At 46.6% G+C, this 24,078-nt stretch overlaps 1 protein-coding gene across 4 annotated transcripts; it reads right to left on the reverse strand.

Annotated features, from left to right (window-relative positions):
• Positions 1-7,504: 7,504 nt before the first annotated feature.
• Positions 7,505-20,373, reverse strand: U2AF1 (U2 small nuclear RNA auxiliary factor 1). 4 transcript variants are annotated; one of them, XM_057545479.1, is made up of 8 exons: positions 20,233-20,373; positions 16,714-16,801; positions 13,338-13,404; positions 9,912-9,961; positions 9,661-9,759; positions 8,999-9,120; positions 8,816-8,908; positions 7,505-7,787 (listed from the first exon to the last, which is right to left on the reverse strand). In XM_057545479.1, exons 1-8 carry the CDS (start codon positions 20,274-20,276, stop codon positions 7,649-7,651), a joined length of 702 nt encoding a protein of 233 aa, XP_057401462.1. In that variant the 5' UTR covers positions 20,277-20,373; the 3' UTR covers positions 7,505-7,648. The 4 variants fall into 4 exon arrangements, with proteins under 4 accessions (XP_057401462.1, XP_057401459.1, XP_057401461.1 ...); XM_057545476.1 differs by having other exon boundaries at positions 8,987-9,120; XM_057545478.1 differs by lacking the exon at positions 13,338-13,404 and adding an exon at positions 14,221-14,287 and having other exon boundaries at positions 8,987-9,120.
• Positions 20,374-24,078: the final 3,705 nt, after the last annotated feature.

A 24,078-nucleotide genomic window follows, 5' to 3' on the forward strand; every position in this document is an offset into this window, starting at 1 on the left:
TGGCGGCCTGCTCGGCGGAGGCCCTTGACTTGTCCGTTCTCTCCTGACTGCAGGACATTGATCAGTTTAAAAGGTGCGAACCCTGGGGACCAACTCTCCTGGCCCCTCCCCAGGTTGGCACCGGCAGCATCCTGGAGACTGTGCATGTCCTGCGGACATAGGCTGCCCCTCAGGTGGGCTGCCCCAAGGTCAAACCGTGGATGGAGGTGGTAGGACGAGTTCTACGGGCCTTAAAACCCACATTCATGTTCTCCAATCAGTTTTATCAGTAATGAAATTGATAAAGAAAAAAAAAAAATCTGCTGAGGTTAAAGCCCGTGGAGGCGACCTAGAACCTTCTCTCTGACCACATCTGACCACCAGCAGGTCCTGTGGGCTCTCCTTCATTCTGACTATATGTGAGGCACAGGAGGTACACGGGACTGGAGAACCTGGAAACGGACCCATCTACATGTGTGGTCACCTGATTCAACAGAGGCCCCCTCAGCTCTGCAGGGGAGGTTGCGGCTCTTTCCACAATAAGTTGCTGAAGCGATGGGCTAACCCTGTAGAAAAACAAGCACCCCTACACCATACACACAAAACGATCGGAGAGCAATCCTGCGTGTACCCTAAGTGTGCACGCTAAGACAATAAGCTTATGGCGAAGGCAGAATATCAGCAGGAACTCGGGAGCAAAGGTGTGTTAAACAGGACCCAGAAAGCACTGTCCACAGAAGAAATATTGCTGAACTGGACTAGTTACATTGGAAGACATGCGTTCATCCCACCACTGAGAGGGAAAAGGAAGCCCTAGACCGGGATAGGTATTTGCAACCTTCAACAAAGGACTCCGACTGTGTAAAGAAGTGCTAGAAATACACAGGAAAAAGACAAATGACTTGATTTTAAAATGGGCAGAGACTTGAGCAGGTGCTTCACAGAGACATGCAAATGGCCAATGGCACGAAAAGGCACCAACCTCATCCGTCCATTGGGGACGTGCCAGGTGAAGCCAGGGACCTGCCAACCTGCCACTGCAGCCGCTGGAAGAGCTAGAAGACAAAGGGGACGGAGACCGTCTGTCCCAGACTCAACGGCCCCCAACACCTGCCACAGTCCGAGCTGCCCTCCTGCCTGCCTGGACCACAGCAGAAGCTTCCACTCTGGTCCCCTTCCAACCCCCTGCGGTGAGACACTACTTCAGAAACATGAATCAGAACGTATAATCCTCCTGCTCAAACCCTTCCCACCACTCAGAACGAGCTCCAGGTCCTTCCCGAGCTCACGAGGCCCTGTACAATGCCGCCCTGACTCTCTTTCCCGTGTGCTATGCCTTGAATGCGCTTTGCAGGATACTGCTGTGCACCCAGCACCCCAGGACCCCTCCCTCTGGCGCCCCTCCCACTGCAGTGCTGAGTGGCCTTGTGACTCGCTTTGACCCATGAAGTGTGGAAGTTCATGCGTCTCTCTGATCAGAGTTGAAGAACCGGCAAAGGGTTTTCCTTTCTTTCTGCGCCGGCGGGCTGGCCACGCTCCATCCAGGTGGGGCTGCCCCACCAGCCGCCCCAGGGAAGATGACAGTGCTGGGAGTCAGAGCAGCTGGCCCTCGGCCGACATGTGGGGTGAGGGCCACGTGTTTCCACAGCACAGCCTAGCGCCAGTCCTTCCTGATCCACGCATGTCCAAGCTCATTCCTGCCTCAGAGAACGTGTCCCCACTGACCCCTCCTCCTCTTCCTCCTTCTGTTCCTCCAGCTGGTCCGTTGTGCCAGTAACATGTATTAATTACTCGATTCATATGCCTCGAGCTGCAAATTTCAAGTCAGCGGCGTCCAAAAACATATTGAATGTTGCAGACAAGCTGAGTCAAAGCAAGGCAAGGCGAAACGCAATGATTCCATTTATATAAAATTCAAAAACAGGCAAAACTGTAATGTTTGGTGAAGCCTATGTAGATTTTTTAATCATTATTATTGGAGTATAGTTGCTTTACAATATTGTGTTAGTTTCTACTGTACAGCAAATTGAATCAGCTGTACGCATACATATATCCCCTCTTTTTTGGATTTCCTTCTCATTTAGGTCACCACAGAGCACTGGGTAGAGTTCCCTGTGCTATACAGTAGCACATTAGTTATCTATTTTATCTATCTATTATCTATTAGTTATCTATTTTATACATAGAATCAATATTGTATATACGTCAATCCCAATCTCCCAAATCCTTCCACCCCCTAGATTGTTTTTTAGTTTTGTTTTTATTGAAGTATAGTTGATTTGCAATGTTTCAGGTATACAGCAAAGTGATTCAGTTATAAATATATACATTCTTTTTCAGATTCTTTTCCACCACAGTTTATTATATCGAATATAGTTCCCTGTGCTATACAGTAAGTCTTTGTTGGTTATCTATTTTATTTTTTTTGATTTTTAAAAATTAATTAATTAATTTTATTTTTGGCTGCGTTAGGTCTTCACTGCTGCATGTGGGCTTTCTCTAGTTGCAGCGAGCGGGGGCTACTCTTTATTGTGGTGTGTGGGCTTCTCATTGCAGTGGCTTGTTTCGGAGCATGGGCTCTAGGCGCGCAGGCTTCAGTAGTTGTGGCACGAGGGCTCAGCAGTTGTGGCTCGTGGGCTCTAGAGTGCAGGCTCAACAGTTGTGGCGCGCAGACTTAGTTGCTCCGCGGCATGTGGGATCTTCCCGGACCAGGGCTCGAACCGTGTCCCCTGCATTGGCAGGCGGATTCTTAACCACTGCGCCACCAGGAAGTCCGATGATCTATTTTATATACAGTATTTTGTATCTGTTAATCCCAAACTCCCAATTTATCCACCCCCCACCCTTTTCCTCTTTGGTAACCATAGTTTGTTTTCTACGTCTGTGAGTCTATTTCTGTAAATAAGTTCATTTGTATCGGTTTTTTGGATCCCACATGTAAGTGATATCCTGATATTTGTCTTTCTCTGTCTGACTTACTTCACTTTGTATGATAATCTCTAGGTCTATCTATGTAGAGTGTTTAATAAAACCAAAACGAAACAAGACAATGGCCACACATGTTGAGATGGTCGTTTTCTTGAGGAGGGAGGTGCTTTGTGGCTGAGAGGCTGGTCTGGGCGTTGGCTGGTGCAGCTACTTCTTGACTGGGCAGGACCTACTAGGGGGTTCACCTCATAACAGTTCTCTAAGTATTGTGCGGCAGGCATCATGCAGCTCATTAAAAATATGACAATCATGGAGCCGGCTAAAAGATACAACACAAATGTGACTGGGAGTCTCCTAAGAAAACTTAAATAGAACAAATTAAGTATTTATCATTCATCCTTAATTCCTAGAAAAAACCCCACTTAATTGTGGCATATTTAATATGCTGCTAGATTCTGTTTGCCCGTGTTTAGGACTTTTGCATCCATATTCAGAACTGAGACTCCCCTGTAGTTTTCTGTGTGTGTGTGTCCTATTTTTGTGAGATTTTAATCAGTATTGTACTCATTTCATATGAAGAATTTGGAAGCTATAAGCAGCACCAATTTGGGTCAATGAGACGCCAGGTGCTGGGTGCCCTGGGGGAAGGTGTCCTTCCTCTGGAACGTGAAGCCTGGAGAAGCTGCAGCCGGCTTGCTATTGGCCTGGGGCGATGCAAACCCCTACGGGGCGGAGCAGGCAGAGAACTACAGCTGGAGCGGTGCGGGACTTCTCCTCACGGCTCCAGACCCCAGCTGGATTTTCTGCTTATCCTGAAAAAGCCCATCTCTGCTGGAGAAGTAACTGGCAGTCTATGTGTTTTGGGTCAACACAGGCAATACATCCTCTATTTTTGTTGCTGGAACTAGTTCACCATATCTGCTGTTACTTGCACTGGGACAACCTGATCAATTTACCTGATTTCTAGAGCTGTTCCCTCCTCTCTCTCAAAAGGTTATGTAGATCAACTGGAATAAAAAGCCGGATCCAACAAGGTGCCTTCTCTTCCTGCTTTGTTCCATGCTGCCTGTGTCTGGATTGACAGGCACAGGAATTCAGCCTCCAGGGCTAGTTCCAAAGCGCTCAGAGAACCTAATCCCCGCGCCCCTAGACAGACCCCAGCCCTCTTCCCAAGTTGCTTGGCTGGACCCAAGAGTTCTCGGAGCACCTGGTCTTCTGAGGCGCCTCTTCTGGTTGCGCATCCTTTCCTGAAGTGTAGAGCTTTTCCTAATTTTTGCCCTGAAATGCCAGCCAAAAATGCCAAGTGCCCACAAGGCATTTATTCCGCCTTGCTCACTTTTGGCTGGTGCACAAGCACGCACGCAAACACACACACACACAGGCCACACCACCTTGATGGACGGTGCTGCTACACCCCAACCCCAGGAGCTACGAAAGGAAAGGCAAAGCACTGTGGTTCATGGAGCCAAGTTTATTCCGGGCTGTGCTTTCCTGAGGCGGCAGCATGGAAAAGTCCTTACGTTTCAGGGATGCAAACATTTTACGTACACAAGGTTTAAGTATCTGGGGCTTCACCACAATTTCTCTATTTTTGAGTATGTTTAAAAAACCTTCATAATAAAAAACTGAAATGCTCTTTCAGGAAATGATGGGTGAAATTTGATGAGAGCAATTTAAAAAGTCCCACTTAGCAAACCAGAAGTTGAGACTCTTATATTGACCACAATACTATGTTGTTTCTTTGGGAAAATCTAAATGGTCTGAAAACCCCCAAGACTGGGAACCACTGGACTGAACAAAGCCAACCTCACTAGGGTCAGCCCCGCTGAGTGCCATGTGACACTCTCACTGCCAAGACCCCAGCCTGACTTTCCATTACAAAGGCTCTAGAAGCACATTTATAATACCAGTGTTTTCTGTGTTTTGAATAGACTTTAAAAAAAAAAAAAATCATTTGCTGTTTCATCCCCTTTTGGTAAATAAGGACTCCTGAACTGAGAAGGGAAAAAGTGATACTGCAGTGCCAACACCAGCAACCCTTTCTCCAATACTATCTTGTTCAAAGGAAGTGAATTTTCTCCAATCAATAGTGGTGGTGACCTCAAACACCAATGTTTGAAATATTTAAAATGATTTTCAACTATTATATATACACACATGCATAGGGTAAGCTTGCTACACCTGTATCAAAACAGCAAGCAAAAATTTTAAAAAAAAAGGCTGTAAAAATTAATTGAAGTAATTCAACACAACTGTTGAATTAAATGTGTTGATACTGTATTTAAGAGTCCGTTTCAGCAGCTATTCTCTATTTGGTTTCAGTCTTAATATACATCGTGTAATATTCAGGACAAGAAACTTTTGCAGTAATATTTGGGCCCGTCCTCATTACAAATCACAATTATTTCAAGTGGCTTTTTTTAAAAAAAATAAATTTATTTATTTATTTACTTATTTTTGGCTGCGCTGGGTCTTTGTTGCTGCGTGCAGGCTTTCTCTAGTTGCGGCAAGCGGGGGCTACTCTTCGTTGTGGTGCGCGGGCTTCTCATTGCGGTGGCTTCTCTTGTTGCAGAGCATGGGCTCTAGGCATGTGGGCTCAGTAGTTGTGGCTCATGGCTCAGTAGTTGTGGCTCGCGGGCTCTACAGCGCAGGCTCAGTTGTTGTGGCTCATGGCCTCTAGAGCACAGGCTCAGTAGTTGTGGCACACGGGCTCAGTAGTTGTGGCTCGTGGGCTCTAGAGCGCAGGCTCAGTAGTTGTGGCACACGGGCTCAGTAGTTGGGGCTCGTGGGCTCTAGAGCACAGGCTCAGTAGTTGTGGCTTGCGGGCTCTAGAGCGCAGGCTCAGTAGTTGTGGTGCATGGGCTTACTTGCTCTGCGGCATGTGGGATCTTCCCGGACCAGGGCTCGAACCCGTGTCCCCTGCATTGGCAGGCAGAGTCTTAACCACTGCCCACCAGGGAAGCTCCCCCACTTTTTAAAAATAAAAACCCCCTTGGACCCGGGACCTACCGCCTTTACTTGGGCTTATCTACTGAGCTGCTCTTTGCTGACGTGGGTAGGTCCAAGCATGCCCAAACCAGTGGCAACACGGGGCAGCTTCAGGCCCAAACTGCCCTCAACGGCCTTTCACTCCAGACCTGCATGAGGGTATGGAGGGTGGGGGCGGCAGGGCTCCTTTCCCTTTACTTTGTAAGCTCCTGTTTCTGACTTCGGTGACAAAGTTTTCAAGACACTTAAAAAAAAAAAAAGCCTATTTATTTTTGGCTGCAACGGATCTTAGTTGCTGCACACGGGATCTTTCACTGTGGCGTGTGGGTTCTGTAGTTGTGGCACGCGAGCTCAGTAGTTGTGGCGCACGGGCTTAGTTGCCCTGCGGCATGTGGGATCTTAGTTCCCCGAGCAGGGATCAAACCTGAGTCCCCTGCGTTGGAAGGCGATTCTTAACCACTAGACCACCAGGGATCTTCATTTACTTTTGAAACTAGAGACGTCCACAGGAAAAGGTGACTCTAATCAAAGTTAAGAAATACAAATTAAAAATTTTGTCACGTTGCCTCCTACAGATGCAGTGGAAATGACTAATTTCCACAACTCTGACCAAACTTAGGTAGAAAATCTGAAGTACTGGTACTGACTTTTTTGGGAGTATGAAAAATGATTTAAAGATAACTTCCTAGACCACCAACTCAAAGTGCCACTTTATCCAAAATCATCTGCCTACTACTGCAAAAAAGCAAAAAAACCCCAAAATTTCAAGCCAGCAAACCTGAACAAAACTAACGTAATCACTAAATCACTTTTTATAATTTATCAGATAAAAGTTGACTTCCATGAAACAAACTGGTCAGGGAAGTAGTGTGTCTCCCCCCACTTGGCAGGCACACCTCCCAGGAACGGGTAAGAGGGTCGGACGCCTGCGGGAGACTGTGCTTGGGGCTGTCGTGAGGAAACACGGGGATGCCGTGCAGTGCCGCGTGCTGGTCACCTGGAACCGTGTTTCGGTTTGCCTTTGGGTAAGACTTTCTCTTAAGAGAATCCCTGTGCTCCCAGCCAAGGCGCGGCCACGGCAGGAACCGGGACACAACTCCACGGCTGCCCCGAGTCACACTGCCCTGCGTTGCCATGACGAAGATGGTTTGGGAAGGTGACACACCAGACAGGAAGGTTCTGCCGAGGCAGACGTGATCACAGGGCTTGTGCTCCTGTCCCTTAGTGGTTTACGACGCAGCCACCAGTAGGTGAAACAGAAACGCGAGGGCCTGAGCACATCCCCGTGTTATGTGCCACCCGTGTCTCAGGACACAAGGCGGCCCCTGGAGCAAAACCAGAAGCTCACGGATAAGAACCCAACACTGCAGGCGCCACTCCAGTCGGCTAACAGCTTCAGAAGAGAAACACTGGATTACCTGTTAACATGCAGATCAAAAGAAACAGGACTTTTTCGCATATGAATTTTCCCTTAACTGGTAGGTGTGTCATTTATACACGAAGTGACTGATGTAATACCTTCACCTCAAGGGCTGATGATGTATGTGCAGGTCTGTAAAGGAAGAGACTGGAAACAAAGACTTGGCACAAGAAATCAGTCACACAGGAATTCTGTATCACTACAAATTTTATTCAGAAACCCATCTTTGTTTTTTTTGTTGTTTTTTTTAAAAAAAACTCCCATTATGAACTGGCTCGGTCAACCAACGACGGACGACACTTCCCAGCAGCCACGCGGCAAGAACAGCACGGCTCAGAACCGCCCAGATCTCTCTCGGTCTCTCGACCGCCTCCTGTCGCGCTCCCGTCCCCCGCCGCCACCGCCGCCGCCGCCGCGGCCACGGTCTCTAGACCGAGAGCGACGCTCCCGAGAGCGGGACCGCGATCTATGCCTGCAACCAAGGACAGGAAAGGACACCATGGCACCCACACCGCAGCACGCAACACACAGGACGGGGACTGACACGTCTGAACACTGCAGCTCACTGCGCCGACGAGGCCAACAAAGGAGAAAAACGCTGCCAATTAAGCCACAAGCTGGAGCTGTACGACGTGCCCTCATCTCAGGTGTTAAAGTGTCAGGGGTAAAAAGGGGCACCTGAAGACCGAAGAGCTGTGACATCTTCTCTATCGTACCCTCCTGTGGCGCCAACTCAAACGGCCACGGGAAACCCTAATCCAGAGCGAACGGGACGTACACACCCCTCGCCCCACATCTGACCCCCGTTTCAGGTCCCGCCCGGCCAAGCCGCCACCCCGACATGTACGCAGCTCAGCGACGGGGTCCGTCGGGCCCACTGTGGGCGAGGGGAGGCCAGGGTTCTTTTTCTCCTATGCTTCTTTTTGTTGACAATGAAACAATCACCAATAAGGTCTGCATCTCCAAATATTTGTTTGACAGGAGAGGGACGAGAAGCCCTCTGGGGCCAGAACTCAGTCTGAGTAGAAGTCACTCGTTACGCTGACACCTTGGCCTTTTCTCTGCTTGGTGACACGACCCCCTGCACTTAAGCAACAGGACCAGACACGTAACGGTGCCCAACTGTCGGTGGTCCACAGGGCGGTGCCCCCACCCCCAGCCAAAGAAACCTGCCCAAATCAATAAAAACCAAGGAACCCCAATGGAAACAGGCAGCATGTAAAGCAAGTCCAGATATCTGAGAATAAACACCGTGTAAACAAACCTAATTTTAGTGGTCACCAGCTTAACGGTTCCCTCAGTTACTAAGGTCTGATCTCGACCTGACAAGGAGGAAGCCGTGCGTGCGTGGAAAATGTCCTTCAAAGAGTACATGTTATATTTTAAAATATGCACTACGTTCTAAGCAGTGCCTTTTAAAGAGAAATGACATGAAAGCCAAGCTTTACTTGAAAACAGTATTTTGGTTAAGAAACGGTCACGGTTCACTCGAGTACTCACTTCTTACGGCGGCGCCCGTACAACTCCCGCCGTAGCTCCCGAGAGATGGGCTTCAGGTGCATGAAGTTGCAGAAGCCTCCCCGCGTGCACTCCCTGTGGGAGAATAGACGGGGTCATGCGGGGCATGCCCTCCACCCGCCCAGGGTGCCCCTGGGGCCTGCCCACACCTACCCCATCTCGTACTGGCGGCAGCAGGCTTCTCTGAAGTCAGTCACAGGGGAGAGCTCAGCGTGGATCGGCTGGCCATTAAACCAGCGGTTGTTCAGGTCAATCACGGCCTTTTCTGCATCTTCTTCACGGCGGAACTGAAAAGACAAGGCAAAAACGCTGCCGCCCACACTTCAATGACAACTGTCTTCAACTACTGACTCAACTATACGTCACATGTTCACAGGTAAAGTAATTCAGGTGGGATAACGTCGGAGAGCAATTTAAGAGCCAGCCCACCCTTTATTTACAATGAGTTAATTTTTCTACGGTCCAAGCTCATGCCATGTATATTGCCATGGTTTTCAAATTCAACTGGTTAAAAGAACACGTCATGATTTATGCAGGCGATGAAAGTTTTATTAAAAAAAAGGGGTGGGGGGAAAAGAAACCAAACATATAAACCAGCTTCTTCTCCCCAGTGCAACAGCCGCTAACCAACAGCCGAAGACACCCGCCGACCGGGGCCCTCCCTGCGTCTTCCCGGCACCCGCAGGCTGGCCACCGGACCCAAGCCAGAGCCAACGAGGGCCGGTCAGCGCATCGAATTCATGGGCAGGTCCGAGCACGTGGAACTTCGAGGTTAGCGGCTCAGGGCACTAACCCTTCCTCAGTCCTACTTGCCGTCTCACTCCTACCTTGACATACACGTTCCCAACGAGGTGATCTCCGAGGTTGTCGCAGACGTTCATCTCCTCCACCTCCCCGTACTTCTCCTCCATTTCTGTGAAAACCTCCTGAAGGGAGGACAGTGGTTTGAGGGTCACAACAGAGATAAAAGAGTAACCAAACATAACTCACGTCTAGGCATTTTTATTAATGGAGAAAAGTCCTAGTTCTAGATACAGAGGGTGAACGACAGGTCAGGGGGTTTCAGTCAACAGCTCACCTCAAAAAACTCATCATAGTGTTCCTGCATCTCGACATCGCTCACAGCACCTGTGAACAACAGAAATCTTGCTGGTTAGAGCAGGGAGCCGTGACTCAGACAGCTCTGCGCTTAAACTCAAACTGCTACACAACACACATCAGATTATCTAGAGAGAAAAGGAGAGCTGCGTCCTACTGGAGACTGAAGACTCTGCATTACACAGCCACTTGTTGGAATTTTAAAGTGTGGTGAGATTTTTAAATGCCCCTTACGACAATCTCAATTCTGGCTGTTAAAATGTTAAAATCACAACAAGTTTTAATCAGCATCAAAGGGCCAACATTTTCAGAAAGTGTGAGGAAAAGGTTGACTCTCAAATTAAGAAATTTTTAAATGAAAATTTTCTTCCTTTTTAGATTTAAGATACAGGCCAAGTAATCACACTGATTTTTTTCCTTTCCTTTATTAGGTTAAAATGAAAGCTGAAATCAGGGTAAATGATTAAAAGCTTATGTTCCTGACTGGTTTCTTTTACCAATTAGCAGCCACACAGAATGTTATTAAAATTCTTTCTGATGCGATTAAAACCCAAATGACCGAAAATAAAGACTCAGTAGGATAATTACCAAGTTCAATTACAGTATTTTGAACGCCCTCTTTCGCATAAAGGGAAAGTTACAATGCTTCGTTGAAGAAAGCATTATTTTATATTTCAAACTATTTTCATCAAGTTTATTCTTCGTAATCCACATGCACTAAGTGAAATCAAGTCAGGTGTGTGGATAGATTTTGCAAATTTACATTCTATCCTCGTCATCCTCCTACCAAATCTTACCATCAAACTCTAACGTTCTCTGAACCTAAATCTGAGAAAGCACAAAGCTGGTGTGTCAGTAAACTGACGTTCCAAACAGACAGACCAGGGAGTGGCTTCGAGGCTGGGACAGCCTGTCTTTAATTGTCACCTTCCACAGGCCGCCTCCTGGACTGGCGGTCCCGTCTGGGCACCCGCCAAGGGCGCTGGGCTGTGGCCATGGGCTCTATCCACACTGCGTTGCCTGCAAGCAGTTCCCGAGCTCTCTGGAAAACTTTTTACCTCAAGGATAAGAACTAACTTCAGTTTTTGATTCTGACAATGATTTAAGTTCACTTTCTTGCCACTGGAGCTGGGCAGGGGGGTGTCCCTGCATTTTAGTTATTTTTGAATTTCTAGGAATCCAGCTTGCATTAGAACACAGAACTTACTGAATGCATTAGGCAACAATGGCTACTCGACAGCTCGTGTCGATTTAAAAGCTATTGTGAACGTACCTTCTTCCCTGACCAGAAATCAAGTTCTGAACAACAGAAAAGCTAGTCAAGTGAAGCCCATTCCAAGGGCAGATTTTAATGTTTAAAATTTCCTTCTCCACATTAGAAAAAATGAGAAGACAGAAAATATTTACACACTCAAAAAATTTTAGCAATATTGAGAATCAAATTTTGGTGGCTGTTAAAATACTGGCTACATTCTTAGAATTTCTATTCTGTTACTATGTAACAGAATATCGTATTTTAAAAATTTATGTCAAGTTCATATTTTAAAATGCTTGATAGTGGGCATATCTTATCTCCTATACTCTGGTTAAAATTTTTGAGTCAATCAAAATGACCTAAAAGGCAGAGATGAGTGATTAAAAAACTGTTCAACTAAAAGAGTATTTACCCGACTCAATAAATTTTAAATAAGAACCCAGTTTTCTTACAGAAACGCTCTTCAACTGGGGTTCATATTTAAGTTTAATCCGAGCAAAGATAGCTTATTTTTCTACAGATAAAAGGGTACGTTAAAAAGAGCCAGTAATTTTAGGAAACTGATGAACCTAGCTAAATTGTAGAATCCAAATTGTGTTTAATTTGTACAATCTGGACCCCAGAATTGCAGTCTTTAGTACAGCTAAACTTTTATTTTTGTAGCATATGCAAAACAAGAGTCCTGTGAATCACAAATATAGACACAGAGAACTAATGCAACATTCTTCTGTCAATAAAGCATACGCATCCCCGAAAAAACAAGCAGGGCAAAGAGTGATTAACTGTCATAACTCAGTCATCTACTTCTCATTCATTTCTACCCCAGGGTAGGGCCGTTACAAAAATTATTTAATCAGTCCATAGAGAAACAGTTTCTTCCACCCATTGACTTATTTCTTTAAAAAACAGAAAACCAGGTATTTTAAATCAAGGGCTACCAAGTAAATCCTGCTACCATCAGATTCAGGCAAAGAAATTAATTCTCTATCAGGTCAGCATTAGCATCGAAAAACATTTAGTGTCTCGGCAGGAAAAATGTACCAGTCCCTCCCCTGCAGACACAAGCACCGTGCACGCACACACACGGAACTGGGAGGCCTCCCAGTCTGGGGCCAGCTTGAGGAGGTGGTGGCTGCTGGGACCATTTCACCCACTGTAGGTCACCCTATAAACTGAGGGGCTCCGGGCCAAGGGTGTATTTGATCCAGGTTTGTGGCTATCCAAAGGTACCTCGTGGTATTATTCTGTGATCTATTTTTTACAGCTTCAAAACAAATTGGTGCATGAGAAGCATCTACCCTTTGGTCTGGACCCCTTGATTTTAACACGAGTCCAGGATGTTCGTTTCAGTTTATCCTCAGATGACTAAATCCACTCTACGGTTCAACAGCTGTAAAACTTAAACTGTAGTTTAACTTTCCAGAGATAGTAATATTTCTCCTGTTCCCTAAAAGATACCCCTCAGTAAATACCACATCCATAACTTAAATTTATCACTTCCCATTACCTGAAGAAACCAGTAATGTCTACTGAATGCCCGGTCTAGAGCTATTCCCTACCAAGTATCCTTTACTTCCCAAATGTAATAAGCTAGCTCCTGAAGTTGGAAACACCTACATAAAGCATCTGAGGAAGACAGGAGCCCACCAGGACTGTGCTGCACTCGGGGCCAGTGCCGCATGGAGGGCCCCACGTGGGAAGCGTTCTCACAACAGGGCCCTCGCAGTTAAAAGCATCATCTCCAAAGCGGAGTTTAAGGGGGGAAAAGTCTAATAAGAAAAAAAATCTGAAAAACAATTTCAGAACAATTTTTTTTAAGTCAGAGAAACTTTCCCTGTTAAGCGGGAAGAACGTGAGTCCACATTTAAGCTGACACACATTCCCCCCGGATGACGGCCAAGGGACCGGAAGGAAGAGCAGCAGCTCCACGCTCTGTAAAGGGCACCCTCTCCAGTCCCTTTTTCCTTCCTAAATAAGTGGGCACGAGTCCCAATCTCAAACAGAGGTTTCCATGGGGTCAGTGGGACATAAGCTCTCGACACCTCTAGTGAAAGGTGGTCCTTGACACTACAGCGGCAGACCAGATGGAGTTGACGCTGAGCTCTGACACGCAAGCCCAGGGAACCAGGGAAGGAACTTGTATGAACTTACAGCGCAAACCGTCAGCAGACTGGGAAGAGTTTTGAGGGTTACGGTAAATGTTCAAGAGGGCAATGGTCTGAAATACAAAACGCAACAACTTTATATCATGGAAAATTAAATGTAAACACTTAACCGGTTTCCTGTGGCGATCACTTCAGTCAAGACTCAGTGCTGAAAAAAGATCAAGTTATTTTCTTTCGAAGCAGAGATGTTTTCTCTTAGTCGATGGCTGTCTTGGAGCACCCTGACACTGCAATGCAACAGAGATCCCATGACATGCTCATATTGTATTTCTGTCACAGACTGTAAAAATTCTCCATTTCAAAGTTCCAGTCCAGTTAAGAATGCAAACAACTCGGCAGGCTACTACCAAAATATTCCTGTTATAGGAAACTTTTAATGAACAAATGAGAAAGAGTGCCTGTATCAACTGATTAGAGAAATACAATAATTACGTATCATGAAATCTCTACTTCCTAGAGGAAAAATTATAATGGTGAAATAAAACCCACACTTATTGGGCCACTTACCTTATTAAATCCTAAATATTCCTAAGGTTTTTGATTTCACAGAAAGAACTTAATAATTGCCAGGGGTTCAGTCACTGTGAAGACCAATGACTGGCTGGTGACGTTTGGGTGTCACAGGGCCGGACCCCTCTCGTTAACAAACGTCCACGGTGGGAAGAGGTCCGGCCAGTGACCTCCTGGCCAGCCTGCTGAACGGGGCCAAGTATCAAGTTCTTGCTGTGTGCGCCAAGGACCTCCGGCACCGTGTCCTGTTTGCAACAGCTCTATGTCAGCAGCTCAGAAGCCAACATTATTTGTCTCAATTAAGAGTGGGCTCTTTAACACCATTGTTTTAAAAAAATTTCTCCAACTGTGGGACTTACAGTGTGAGCCGTCAGCCGTCTGTGCACTGTTTTGGGGATTACGATAGATGTTTTGAATCAAGATGGTCTGCGGGGAAAAAAAAATAAAAAGGGGAATTCTACTGGCTGCTGTGCATATATTAGACAATTGCAAAGAGACAACTTGTTTGCAAATGGCTCAACGCCTGCTGTTTGTTTCCTGCAAGTCAGACACTTGTCTTCTGAAGAGTACACCCAAACCATCATATTATGAAAACAGAGTTTGAGCGGTGACTTAGGTCAAGTGACTTAGGTCAAGTCAGCCAGCAACCAAGAAGAAACTGTAATTGTTATTTTGAGTAGTCCCACGCCACTGAAGTGTTTTAAGACAAGGCAAATAATAGAGCACTAACATTTCCTCATACTTCAAGCTAGCAGACACTATGATGTCAAAAAATTCACATTATAATCATATTCCCCATATGAAAAAAAATTTTAAAACCAAATGCATAACCCAAGTATATGTAGTCCATCAAGCTCTCTTGATCTCGTAGGAAACAGGCACACCGAATGGGTTTCCTAACTCTCGTGGACACCTATCATATTTACATTTTCTTGGTGGGATCTCTGTTTACATAATACAATAGCTTAAAACATTTGCTCTTTTCCAATCCTTCTTTTAAGGGAAAAAAATCCTTTTAGCCCTTGTGCTTTAAACTGGATCAGGCAGACTTGAAACCTTACATTGTACCGTTCTTCTCAAACTCAAGTTGTCTGAAAAAACAAACCATGTTTAAGTTAGTAGGCTAGCATCACATGAATCTTAACGTCCACATCACTGTAAAAGCTTAGAAAGAAGCCCACACTCAATTACACTAGAGATTTACAAGCTGAGCCAATAAACCGCATGATTTAAGAAAATAAACATTCAGTCTCAACGTGTATCCAAAGCAGTTTTGTAAGTGGTTTCACAGAACCGGCCAGCTCCGCTTCTAGCTGCGGGGTCAAGGGGAGTGGTCGTGCGGGTCCCCCAGCCGCAGGTCTGCTCTGGGAAACCAAGCTGGGAGGATGCCCGCCAGTCACGCAGCACCGCTGCCACCACACAGACCCACCCCCAGGGCCTGGCCTCTCTGCAAGCCACTGACACTGCCCCGAGTCAACCACTTCAGGACTCCGATGTTCCCAAAGCCAACCGCACTTGGTTTTTAACTGGAATCACCAGTGTGTGACAGCTCTGATGGAAAGCTATACTGAGCCCCGTGATCCAACAGGAAATTCACTTTAGCTCTCACTCAGGTCATCTGGCAGTGGCTGTTTAATAATAAAAGAAACTTCACTTAAAGGGAGTAATTCAGTTCCATTAAAATCACAGGTGGTCAGGATTACCTAAATCCAACCAAATGAATCAAAACAAGATGTTCAAGTTAACACATACACCTGACCCCACCAAACTTTAACGGAATCATGGCCATTGGCCTAGTGGGGAAGATTTAGTTCATAAATGGAAGCACTTTAAAAAAAAAATACAACAAACAGAAAATGTAAAGTGAATTCTCCAATATTCTGAATTTCGAAAGAGACATGTTCAAAGCTATTAAGTTAGAAAATACCGTCTCTTTCTTACAACTGACTGACTTTCCTAAATACTTATACTCAGTGGTTCTGAGGCTGCACATTCAGACTTCACGGGTGGCTTGAAGGAGCTCAAGGGCCCTCAGTCTGGAAAGACTGAAGTACAGATTCTTTTCAAATCCAAACATTCAGGTAAACACGGACAGGAGTTTTCTGTTCCTCCCAGAGGTGCTTTCTCCCTTTAATTCACTGGATCTGTTGCAGGGTGTAAACCCTTGCCTTTTCTTCAATTAGCCAAAAATAAACTATCAAAAATCACCATTTCTGACTGATCTGAACTCACAACATAGCCAAGCCCAAGGCAACAGGCATCTCTCAATTAACTGAACACACTGGCCATGAATAACTGAAGGTAAATGCCTGTCTCTAACGTTAACTTTCATTGTTCATGTTTCTAATGACATGATACGACTTGCTGTGTCCTTGGCCGGGGTCTCAGAGGGGACACACCCGGGAGTACTGGAGAGCCCCTGCATGCACGGTGTGACGGTTCTGCTGACAATCGCGCCAGCGTCTCCTCTACTGCCTGGAGAGCAACGAGCAGAAAGCCAGCTCTGCATCTACCAGTGCCCGGAGCAGAGGCGAAGGCAGCGCAGGCCCTGCCGCCCCTCCCAGCCCACGCCAGTTAGAGGCAGGGAGGGTGGTAAGGCAGTGAAAACCAGTCACAGCCAACAAGTTTTTCCAATGACAAAAACAGGGAATGGTGCTCTCAGACCTTCGCTAGGGGTGGTTCACCTGCCTCATTCTCATTTAAATAAACACATTTATGAACACAGATGGAAAATAAAACTATAGAAAAAAACCCCCGCTTATTAACACATGGAAATTAACTGCCTCTGTAAAGTACATGAAGTTTTGATCATTTACATGAAAACGGAAAAAAAAAAGGAAAAACAAACAAACCTGGCTAAAGGTCGGTTTATTGTGCAACCGAGAGCATCTGTCTCCATGACGACATGCTCCAATTTTGAAATAAAATGAACAGTTGACTCTGTAAGGGAAAATAAGAGCTGATTATTTTGCTGGGAAGATAACAAACAGATGGAAATATGTCATCAACAAGATAAATGCTGTCAAACTACGTTTCTTTTACTTCACAAAAACATAGGCACATTGTTTTTACTGGTAATAGGTACCTTCCCATATTTTAGAGCTACTCAGCTTCAATTTGCCCCTCTAAAAACATGGTACTCTTTCAACGAAGAACACTCTAATTCTAACCTGGTTCCTCCGCACTGGAATCCCCTCCACTTTCAACTACAGTTGACACTTGAACAACACGAGCTTCAACTATGCAGGTCCACTTACATTCAGGTTTTTTAGTCATTAAATCCTACAGTACTACACGACCCATGGTTGGATGAATCGTAGGATTCGGAACAGCAGACATGGGCTGACTAGAAGTTAAACTCAGACTGGATTATTGACTGTGCAGAGGGTCAGCACCCCAACCTCCACGTGGTTCAAAGGTCAACTGTACTTCTCTATCGTTCCCTCTTAAACTGTATGTTAAGTTAATCTAAAACTGTATTTAACTTAAAACCTATCTGTTCTCTAGTCTTCCACGATGAAATTTTCTCTTGAGGACATCAACACAGTGTAGCGAGGGGTCAAGATCCTGAGTCTGCTACTAGCTGCCTGGACTTGGGCCAGTAGCCCGTCCCTGTCCGGGTCTCAGGAGCCATCTGTAAACTGAGGAAAATGCCAACATGGCACTGTCCCGAGAACCAGAATCAGAAGTACCATCTGTGTGCTCATTACACGTAGTCATTATTATCTAAGTAATCACGAAGTCCAGGTTCCCTCACCCAAGACACCAGACCAATAGGAAATTTCCAAAAAGAGGTCTAAGTAAACCATTCCCCCTGGTTTCAATACACTGAAAACAAGCTATTGGGGAACTCCCCCCCCCCGCCCCCGTCTGCAGGAAGTACACAAGGCCACCTTCTGTCCCCATATCGCAAAGCCCTCCCTTAAAATGCTCCAATACTTGGGCCATCCAGATAAAATCAAAACTAGCACTCCAGCCAGCGTGACAGCAATGCAAGGTGGCTTAGCATAATCCATCTATGATGAATTATGAACTCTTACTAGTGGGCCCCATTGAAATTTAGACTTGCAGAGGTGGGAAAGTTACCCGTAGATTCAAGTTTTTAGCAAGGGCCATCCAGAGTTAAGGTCAAAGGGCCTCAGTGAAATTTGATGAACCATGAAGATCAACTAGCCATTGATTTACTATTAGATAGCAATAAAAGTGGAAAAGTCTGAATTTATCAGGAGAGGAAAATGATTACTACATGTTTTTTCAAACTTATAGCTCTTGCTTCAGATTATTTCACTTGAGTATATAACATTACATCTTCAGGAAGTCACTCGAAAATAAAGCCTATTTTAAGAATATCCCAGAATAGACAAAACCCATCTCCACAATTAATACCCAACTATTCCATATAATTAAAACAATCCTTGGTCCTGTACTTCCAGAGATGACTCTCTTTTCATTATGCCCAGTTAATTACTGAATTTAGTCTATCAGTCAAAACTTTTCTAGTGTGCTCATTAAACTACTGAAATAAAATGAATAGATGTAAAAGAAAAGACGTGATTTACTATCACAGAGAAGATATTAGAAAGGCTAATCTATGCTTAGATTTAGAAAATGTCCATAACCTCACATGTGTAATTAGCTAAATATTTTTAATTGGTATAGACCTACATTTTACTTCCAGCTTAAATTGAAAAAAAAAAAGAAAAGAAAAGAAAAGAAAAGAAAAAGGTAAGCGGGAATCATCATCTTCATTTTTTACGAGTCGAGATGTTTCCTGGAAACTAAAACCCCACGTCTCCCTGAAATGAGAAACCTAGATGAAATAATCAAGTTTCCTGAATTATAGCCATGATTTTTACAATACAGCACCAACAGATTGAAAGGTGGTTATTTATAGAATGAATATATGAAATGAACCTCTGAAGTAAGAGTTTCATAGAGCAACAGCGAAGACACCACCTCATGCAGCTTTTTACCAGAACGGGAAAAAACTGCATGGGACATAAGTCATGGCCCACACTAACATAAGCTCAAGGGTGAAATTAACACTGCATGCTCTTCAGCAAACTCCGAGAAGCCTCTTTTTCCAGCAGGGCTGGCCGATCCATTCAAGACCATGTTCCCCAAGCTGCCGCCTCTGGAGCTACAGCCTTCGGGGCTCACACCTCCTCCATAGCACTTAATACATTTTAATGCGTTTTACTTTAGTTATCCTTTACAAGATAAGTACCCTCTCACTCCTTGAGTTCCTTGAGAACAAGATCCAAATTTTACCCATCTTTGAGTCCCCAGAGATTGGCCTTGAGTTGACACTCAATTAATGTTTCTGGAGTGAGTATGACTGATGCTTTTGTCTTGTGAGTTTTGCTAGGAAAAAATATAACCCCCTCTTCCAAACAACACAGGAGATTCTAGAATGTGTAAAAGAAGACATTTTACAAGATAAACTGCATCCTGGAAAACAGAAACAATTTAAAAAGTGTTTGATCAAGTGGTATTAAAACATTATCTATAGCAAACTTAGGAGTTTATCATTAAAAACATTTTCACGTAAGCCCTGTACAGCCCTAAAGAATCCCAAGATGTTAACCATTTATTCAAATAGATTAAGCTTAATCTTTGGGTTTTCAAAGTAAGAATTATCCTCCAAAATGTCTGGAAACATTCCCTTTAGTCTGAACTTCAGTGAATAAACTGGAAATTAATACGTGGCAAAGTCAAAATTATATGTTTTACTTTTAATCTAACAATTGATTACGAAAGATATACAACCTAAAAAAAGAAAAAACACCCATCTTACTCTTATATTGGAATTGCATCTTAAAGTATTTTAAAATCAGATTATGTCTTTTATGGTTGGTTAAACCCGTAATCTCCAAAATACTTTTTCACATCAAATGTCCTTATGATCAGCCCGATCACCGCTTAACTCACACAAGAAGCTCGTGAAGCGGATAAAACCCTAACAGTTAGGACTCTAAGTTATCTAACGATTTAACGCGGGCGAAGCCTGTACTACCGCTTGCCCGACTCGACATTAAAAGATGAAAGTTGGGGGAATCGTTAATGTTGACAACTTCAGCACAACTCGAGGCGGCTTCCGAGTGCCAGGGGCGCGGGGGCCAGGGTCGCCTGTAGGTGGGCCGCCGAGCAGCCCCCGGAGGGAGAGGCCACGCCGCCCAAGCGGAAGCCCGCCGCCCGCCCGCCCGGGCGCACGAGGCGGCGGCGCGCGACTCCCGAGGCCGGAAGAGCCGCCCGCCCCTCCCCCCGCCGGCCCGCCGGGCCTCCCGCCGCCTCCCGGGCCCCGCCGCCGAGCCCCGCCGCACGCCTCCCGCCCCCCTGACCCGGGACCCCGGCGGCCGGCTCTCACTCACTTGTCTTTCTCGGTGCCGAAGATGGAGGCCAAATACTCCGCCATTTCCCACCCGCCGCCGCGGCCGCCGACACTGCTGCGGACGCCGACGACCCCTCCCGACGCCTGCGGGAGACGTCACCCGGACGCGACGACTCTCGCCCCACGCCGACGGCCTGGCGGCGCTGCCCAATCGGAAGAGACGCTGCCTGCGCGTGGGCGGGGCTTGGCGCGCGCGGGAGGCACCACCCTCGCGGCCCAGGAGCCTGCGCGCCGCCCGCCTGCGCCCCCTCCCGGCGCCCCCTCCCGGCGCTCTCCGGCCTCGCTCCCGTGCTCCTCGCGCCACGGCCGAGGCCTCGCGACCCCCGCCGGCGTCCCCTGGTGCCCAGAGAAGCCGAGCGCGCAAACGGCGGTCAAGGAGGAGGAGGCGGCGGACGAGGAACTTCTCCACCCTGTCACTGGGGCTGGGCCCGGGGCGCGCCTGTCCTCTCAGCGGGACAGGTGCCCTCTCCCCGCACTTTCCATGTGGCACCCCCACCGTCTTTCGAACTCTTCCTCCGGGAAGATCCCTCCTCCAGTACCCTCGTAGGCGGGGAGCAAAATCGGGGCGCCCAGCCGCCCCCGGTCCGGGAGTTGCGCCGCCTGGGCCCGGTCCCGGGAAAGCCCGGCGGGTTCGGAGAGCCTCCGACGCCCAGAAGGCCGACCGCACGTCTTCGGGCCGGGCTGACTGGCCCGCAGCGCCCAGCGCGTAAACCCTAAAGACCGCGGAAAAGCTGGAGCGCGGGGGGCCGCTGCGGGAAGGGGGCCGGTCGGGAGCCGAGCAGAGGTTACAGACCTACGGGGACGCCAGGTCCTTCCCCCAGAGCTACCGACCTCCGGTTTTCTTAGTTTATTCCGTTTTTTGGAGGACCCTCCTTTCTACCCACTGTTTCCTCCTCCTTGCCTTTTTTCATGTAACCGTCCATCCTTGAGGAGGCTGCATAGGGATCCGTGGTCAAGGTCCTGACTGCTTTTGTAGCTGCGCAGAGCTCCACTGTGTGGTCAACCCGTCCCCTGTTGATGGGCCCGTGGGTTGATCCAGCCTCGTCTCCACTAGCAGTCCTGCATCAAGTGGCCTCCTGCGGGCATCTTTTTGTATTTGGGGCAAATGCACACCTGGTGTGTTTGCCAACCAAGCTCTGCAGTCTCGGGTGTTCATAGCTAAACAGAATGCAACAAAGTTTTATCCTGGGGGGAGGCCTACACAAAAGTGAGTTATCCTGGCAGAAATGTTTGATATTTTGGCCGTCTCTAGTGTGTTAAAATTTGGTATAGAACACATTTGGGAATGGGTTGCAGGTGAAGGGTAAAAAAAGATAATCAGGTCCTTGTGTAGCTCTCACAGATCTGAGGCCTCTTGGTTTCCTTTGGACACAGTCTGAGAACCACTTTTTTGGTTGGTGAGTGTCATAGCAGGAGCTATGATCCTATCTGTGCTCTTGGGGAGGGGGAAACTTCCCCTCAACCCCTCTTGGGTTCTTGTGGCTGGACTGATAGTACAGTTGGCACAAGACAGATTAACAGGAGAAAAAGAAACTAATTCTAATTCATGTGCACGGAGGCCCTGTAGAAATGGGACCTAAGAAGTGGCCAAAGCAGGAAACTTTTATACTTTTTAGACAAACAATAAATTTGTGAGGACTCGACAGGACAAAGAAGCTTAGGTTTGGGGTGCCAGTTAAAGAATGAGGTTTGTTTGTGTTTCTCGGCCCCCAATTCCCCATCTTTGGGGATAAGGGTGTCCTGCCTCTAGATTCAGGGGATGCTCCTTTCACAGAAAAGATTTATGTCCTGCTTTCAGGGAGACAGAAAGGAGGGTCAGAGTGTCCCTTTGCATTGGCCGTTTCTTAAGTACTTTAATTCAAAATAATCAATATGCCATTAAGGCACATTTTGAGATGGCCTATCCTGGGCCCCAACGGTCCTCACGTGGGGGAAGGGAGAGCTCTCTGGGGTCCTTTTATAGGGGCATTAATTCCATATGTGAGAGCTCTGCCCTCATGGCCTGATTGTGACCCGAAGGCCCTCACCCCATTGGAGGCTAGAATTTAAATGTGTTGAGGGAGGGAGACGTAAGTCTTTATAGCACTTGGTTATGAACTTCTCCGGACTCAGAGTTTCCATTTGTTAATGGAATCAGCAATGCTTGCCTTGGAGGGAGCACTTCGTAGGTGCTCACTCTAGGTAAGCGAAGTGTGCCGCCCCAAAATGTGTCTCTTTGGCATGAGGATTAATTTATGCTGATTGCTTTTAAGAAAGAAGACTCAGAAAGTGTTTCTTTTTACCTCCCCCTTAGCTGCCTAAAGAATTTAGATTAAGGGCCTGTTCCTGGAATAGAGCCGTCGCCACAGATATCTACAAAGAACATGGCCCAATGTGGTGGGAAAACCTAGAGGTCAGAGTCCGCTCTGTGTCCCACTGTCTCTGCAAGGCCCACGAACATTTGCTTACCACACATCTGCTTTTCCATCTCTGTGAATTGCCTTCCACCCCTTTGAAGTCCCAAACCGCTACCCTCAACGTGCTCTTTTGTCTTCAGCTGAAGATGGTGTTTAAGTTGAGGGCTTCAGCCATTTTGGTGAGATACTCATTTTCCCAGTGCCTCTCCCACGTATACATGTTACTAAACTTCTGTTTGATGTTCTCCTATTAATCTGTCTCAGGTCAATTTAATTCTTAGAGCAGCTGGAAAACCCTAGAAGGGTAGAGGCAAAGGTCTTCCTCCCCGACATTGCCGAATGATAGCTGCTTTCACCACTGAACTGTGCTCTGTTTGCAGACAGCTCTCTCTTGTTCGACTGGGAGCTCTTTGAAGACCCTGGTTCTGTCTTTTCCTTGATTCCCCGGTAGAACAGACCTGCAGTCCCTTATCTGCAATTCCAAAATGCAGAAAGCTCTGGACGCTGAGAAGTTTTTTTCCCGTAAGTTTGGTGCCAAGATTCTCTTCGCTGCAAAATCTGACCTGACCTGACTGTGGCACTCCAATGCTCCCAGGGGTGCAGGCGCCTCTATCAGTTGCTGGTGTTGTGTGTGTTTTAAATTATAAAGTTTATTTTTCCTTTTGTGACTTTGTGTTCAGTCGTACTATTCATGCATGAAAGAAGAGTTAAAGATACCCCACTGCTTGCTGGGGACACAGATAACACTGTCCTTGGTGATATCAGGAAGCCGGTGATGTTGGGACCCACCATGACATATGACTTTGGAAATCAAAGGGCGGGCAGTTGAAGTTCTGCAGGATTGGTGATGACCAAGACCCACTGAGACATGGAAACCACTGCCCGGGGGGGCAGGGATGCTGGCAGAAGTGGATGGTGGGCTTGGCAGTGAGGACGCCAGCATATGCCAAACGGCATTTGCTGCTCATGAGACAGCTTGGATAGCACAGGAAGAACTGATTTTTAAAGGTGAGCATGAATATTCACAAGGTTGGCTGTGGAAATTTAGGCAGTGATGTAGAACAATCTGAATGTCTGTGGTAGAAAAACTTCTCTTCAGGAACCATCTGAAAATCATAGTGGTGGATTTGCTAAGATTGTTTCGGGTTAAAACCTCAGTCTGCACTAGTCTTCAGAGCTGACGAGGCAGCTGGGTCCTGTGTTCTATTTCTAGAAAGGCATTAGAATGGTGAGGGTGCAGGCAGGGTTTCAGGATGAAAAGCACAGGCCGACTCAGGATGAAGCTGGCTGTGATTGGAAAAAGCCACAGGTGGCGGGCGAATGCGTCCCTGTGTGTGTCCTCTTATGCAAACGAATGTGTACTGGTAACCCAAGAAGTGTTTTCTGCCTGGCTTGATGATCCCTTTCAATCAGCAGCATGAATTCACTGA

This window comes from Balaenoptera acutorostrata, chromosome 4 (assembly GCF_949987535.1).
Source record: "Balaenoptera acutorostrata chromosome 4, mBalAcu1.1, whole genome shotgun sequence".
Classification (NCBI taxonomy): Eukaryota; Metazoa; Chordata; class Mammalia; order Artiodactyla; family Balaenopteridae; genus Balaenoptera; species Balaenoptera acutorostrata.

What these genes read in the sequence shown, in the direction of transcription:
- U2AF1 (XM_057545476.1), bottom strand. Translation starts at nt 20,276, where the DNA reads ATGGCGGAGTATTTGGCCTCCATCTTCGGCACCGAGAAAGACAA. An exon ending in ACTATGATGAGTTTTTTGAG is followed by an intron (nt 9,760 to 9,911) that starts GTGAGCTGTTGA and finishes TCCTCCCTTCAG; the next exon opens with GAGGTTTTCACAGAAATGGA. An exon ending in TGCCGCCAGTACGAGATGGG is followed by an intron (nt 8,909 to 8,986) that starts GTAGGTGTGGGC and finishes ATTCTCCCACAG; the next exon opens with GGAGTGCACGCGGGGAGGCT.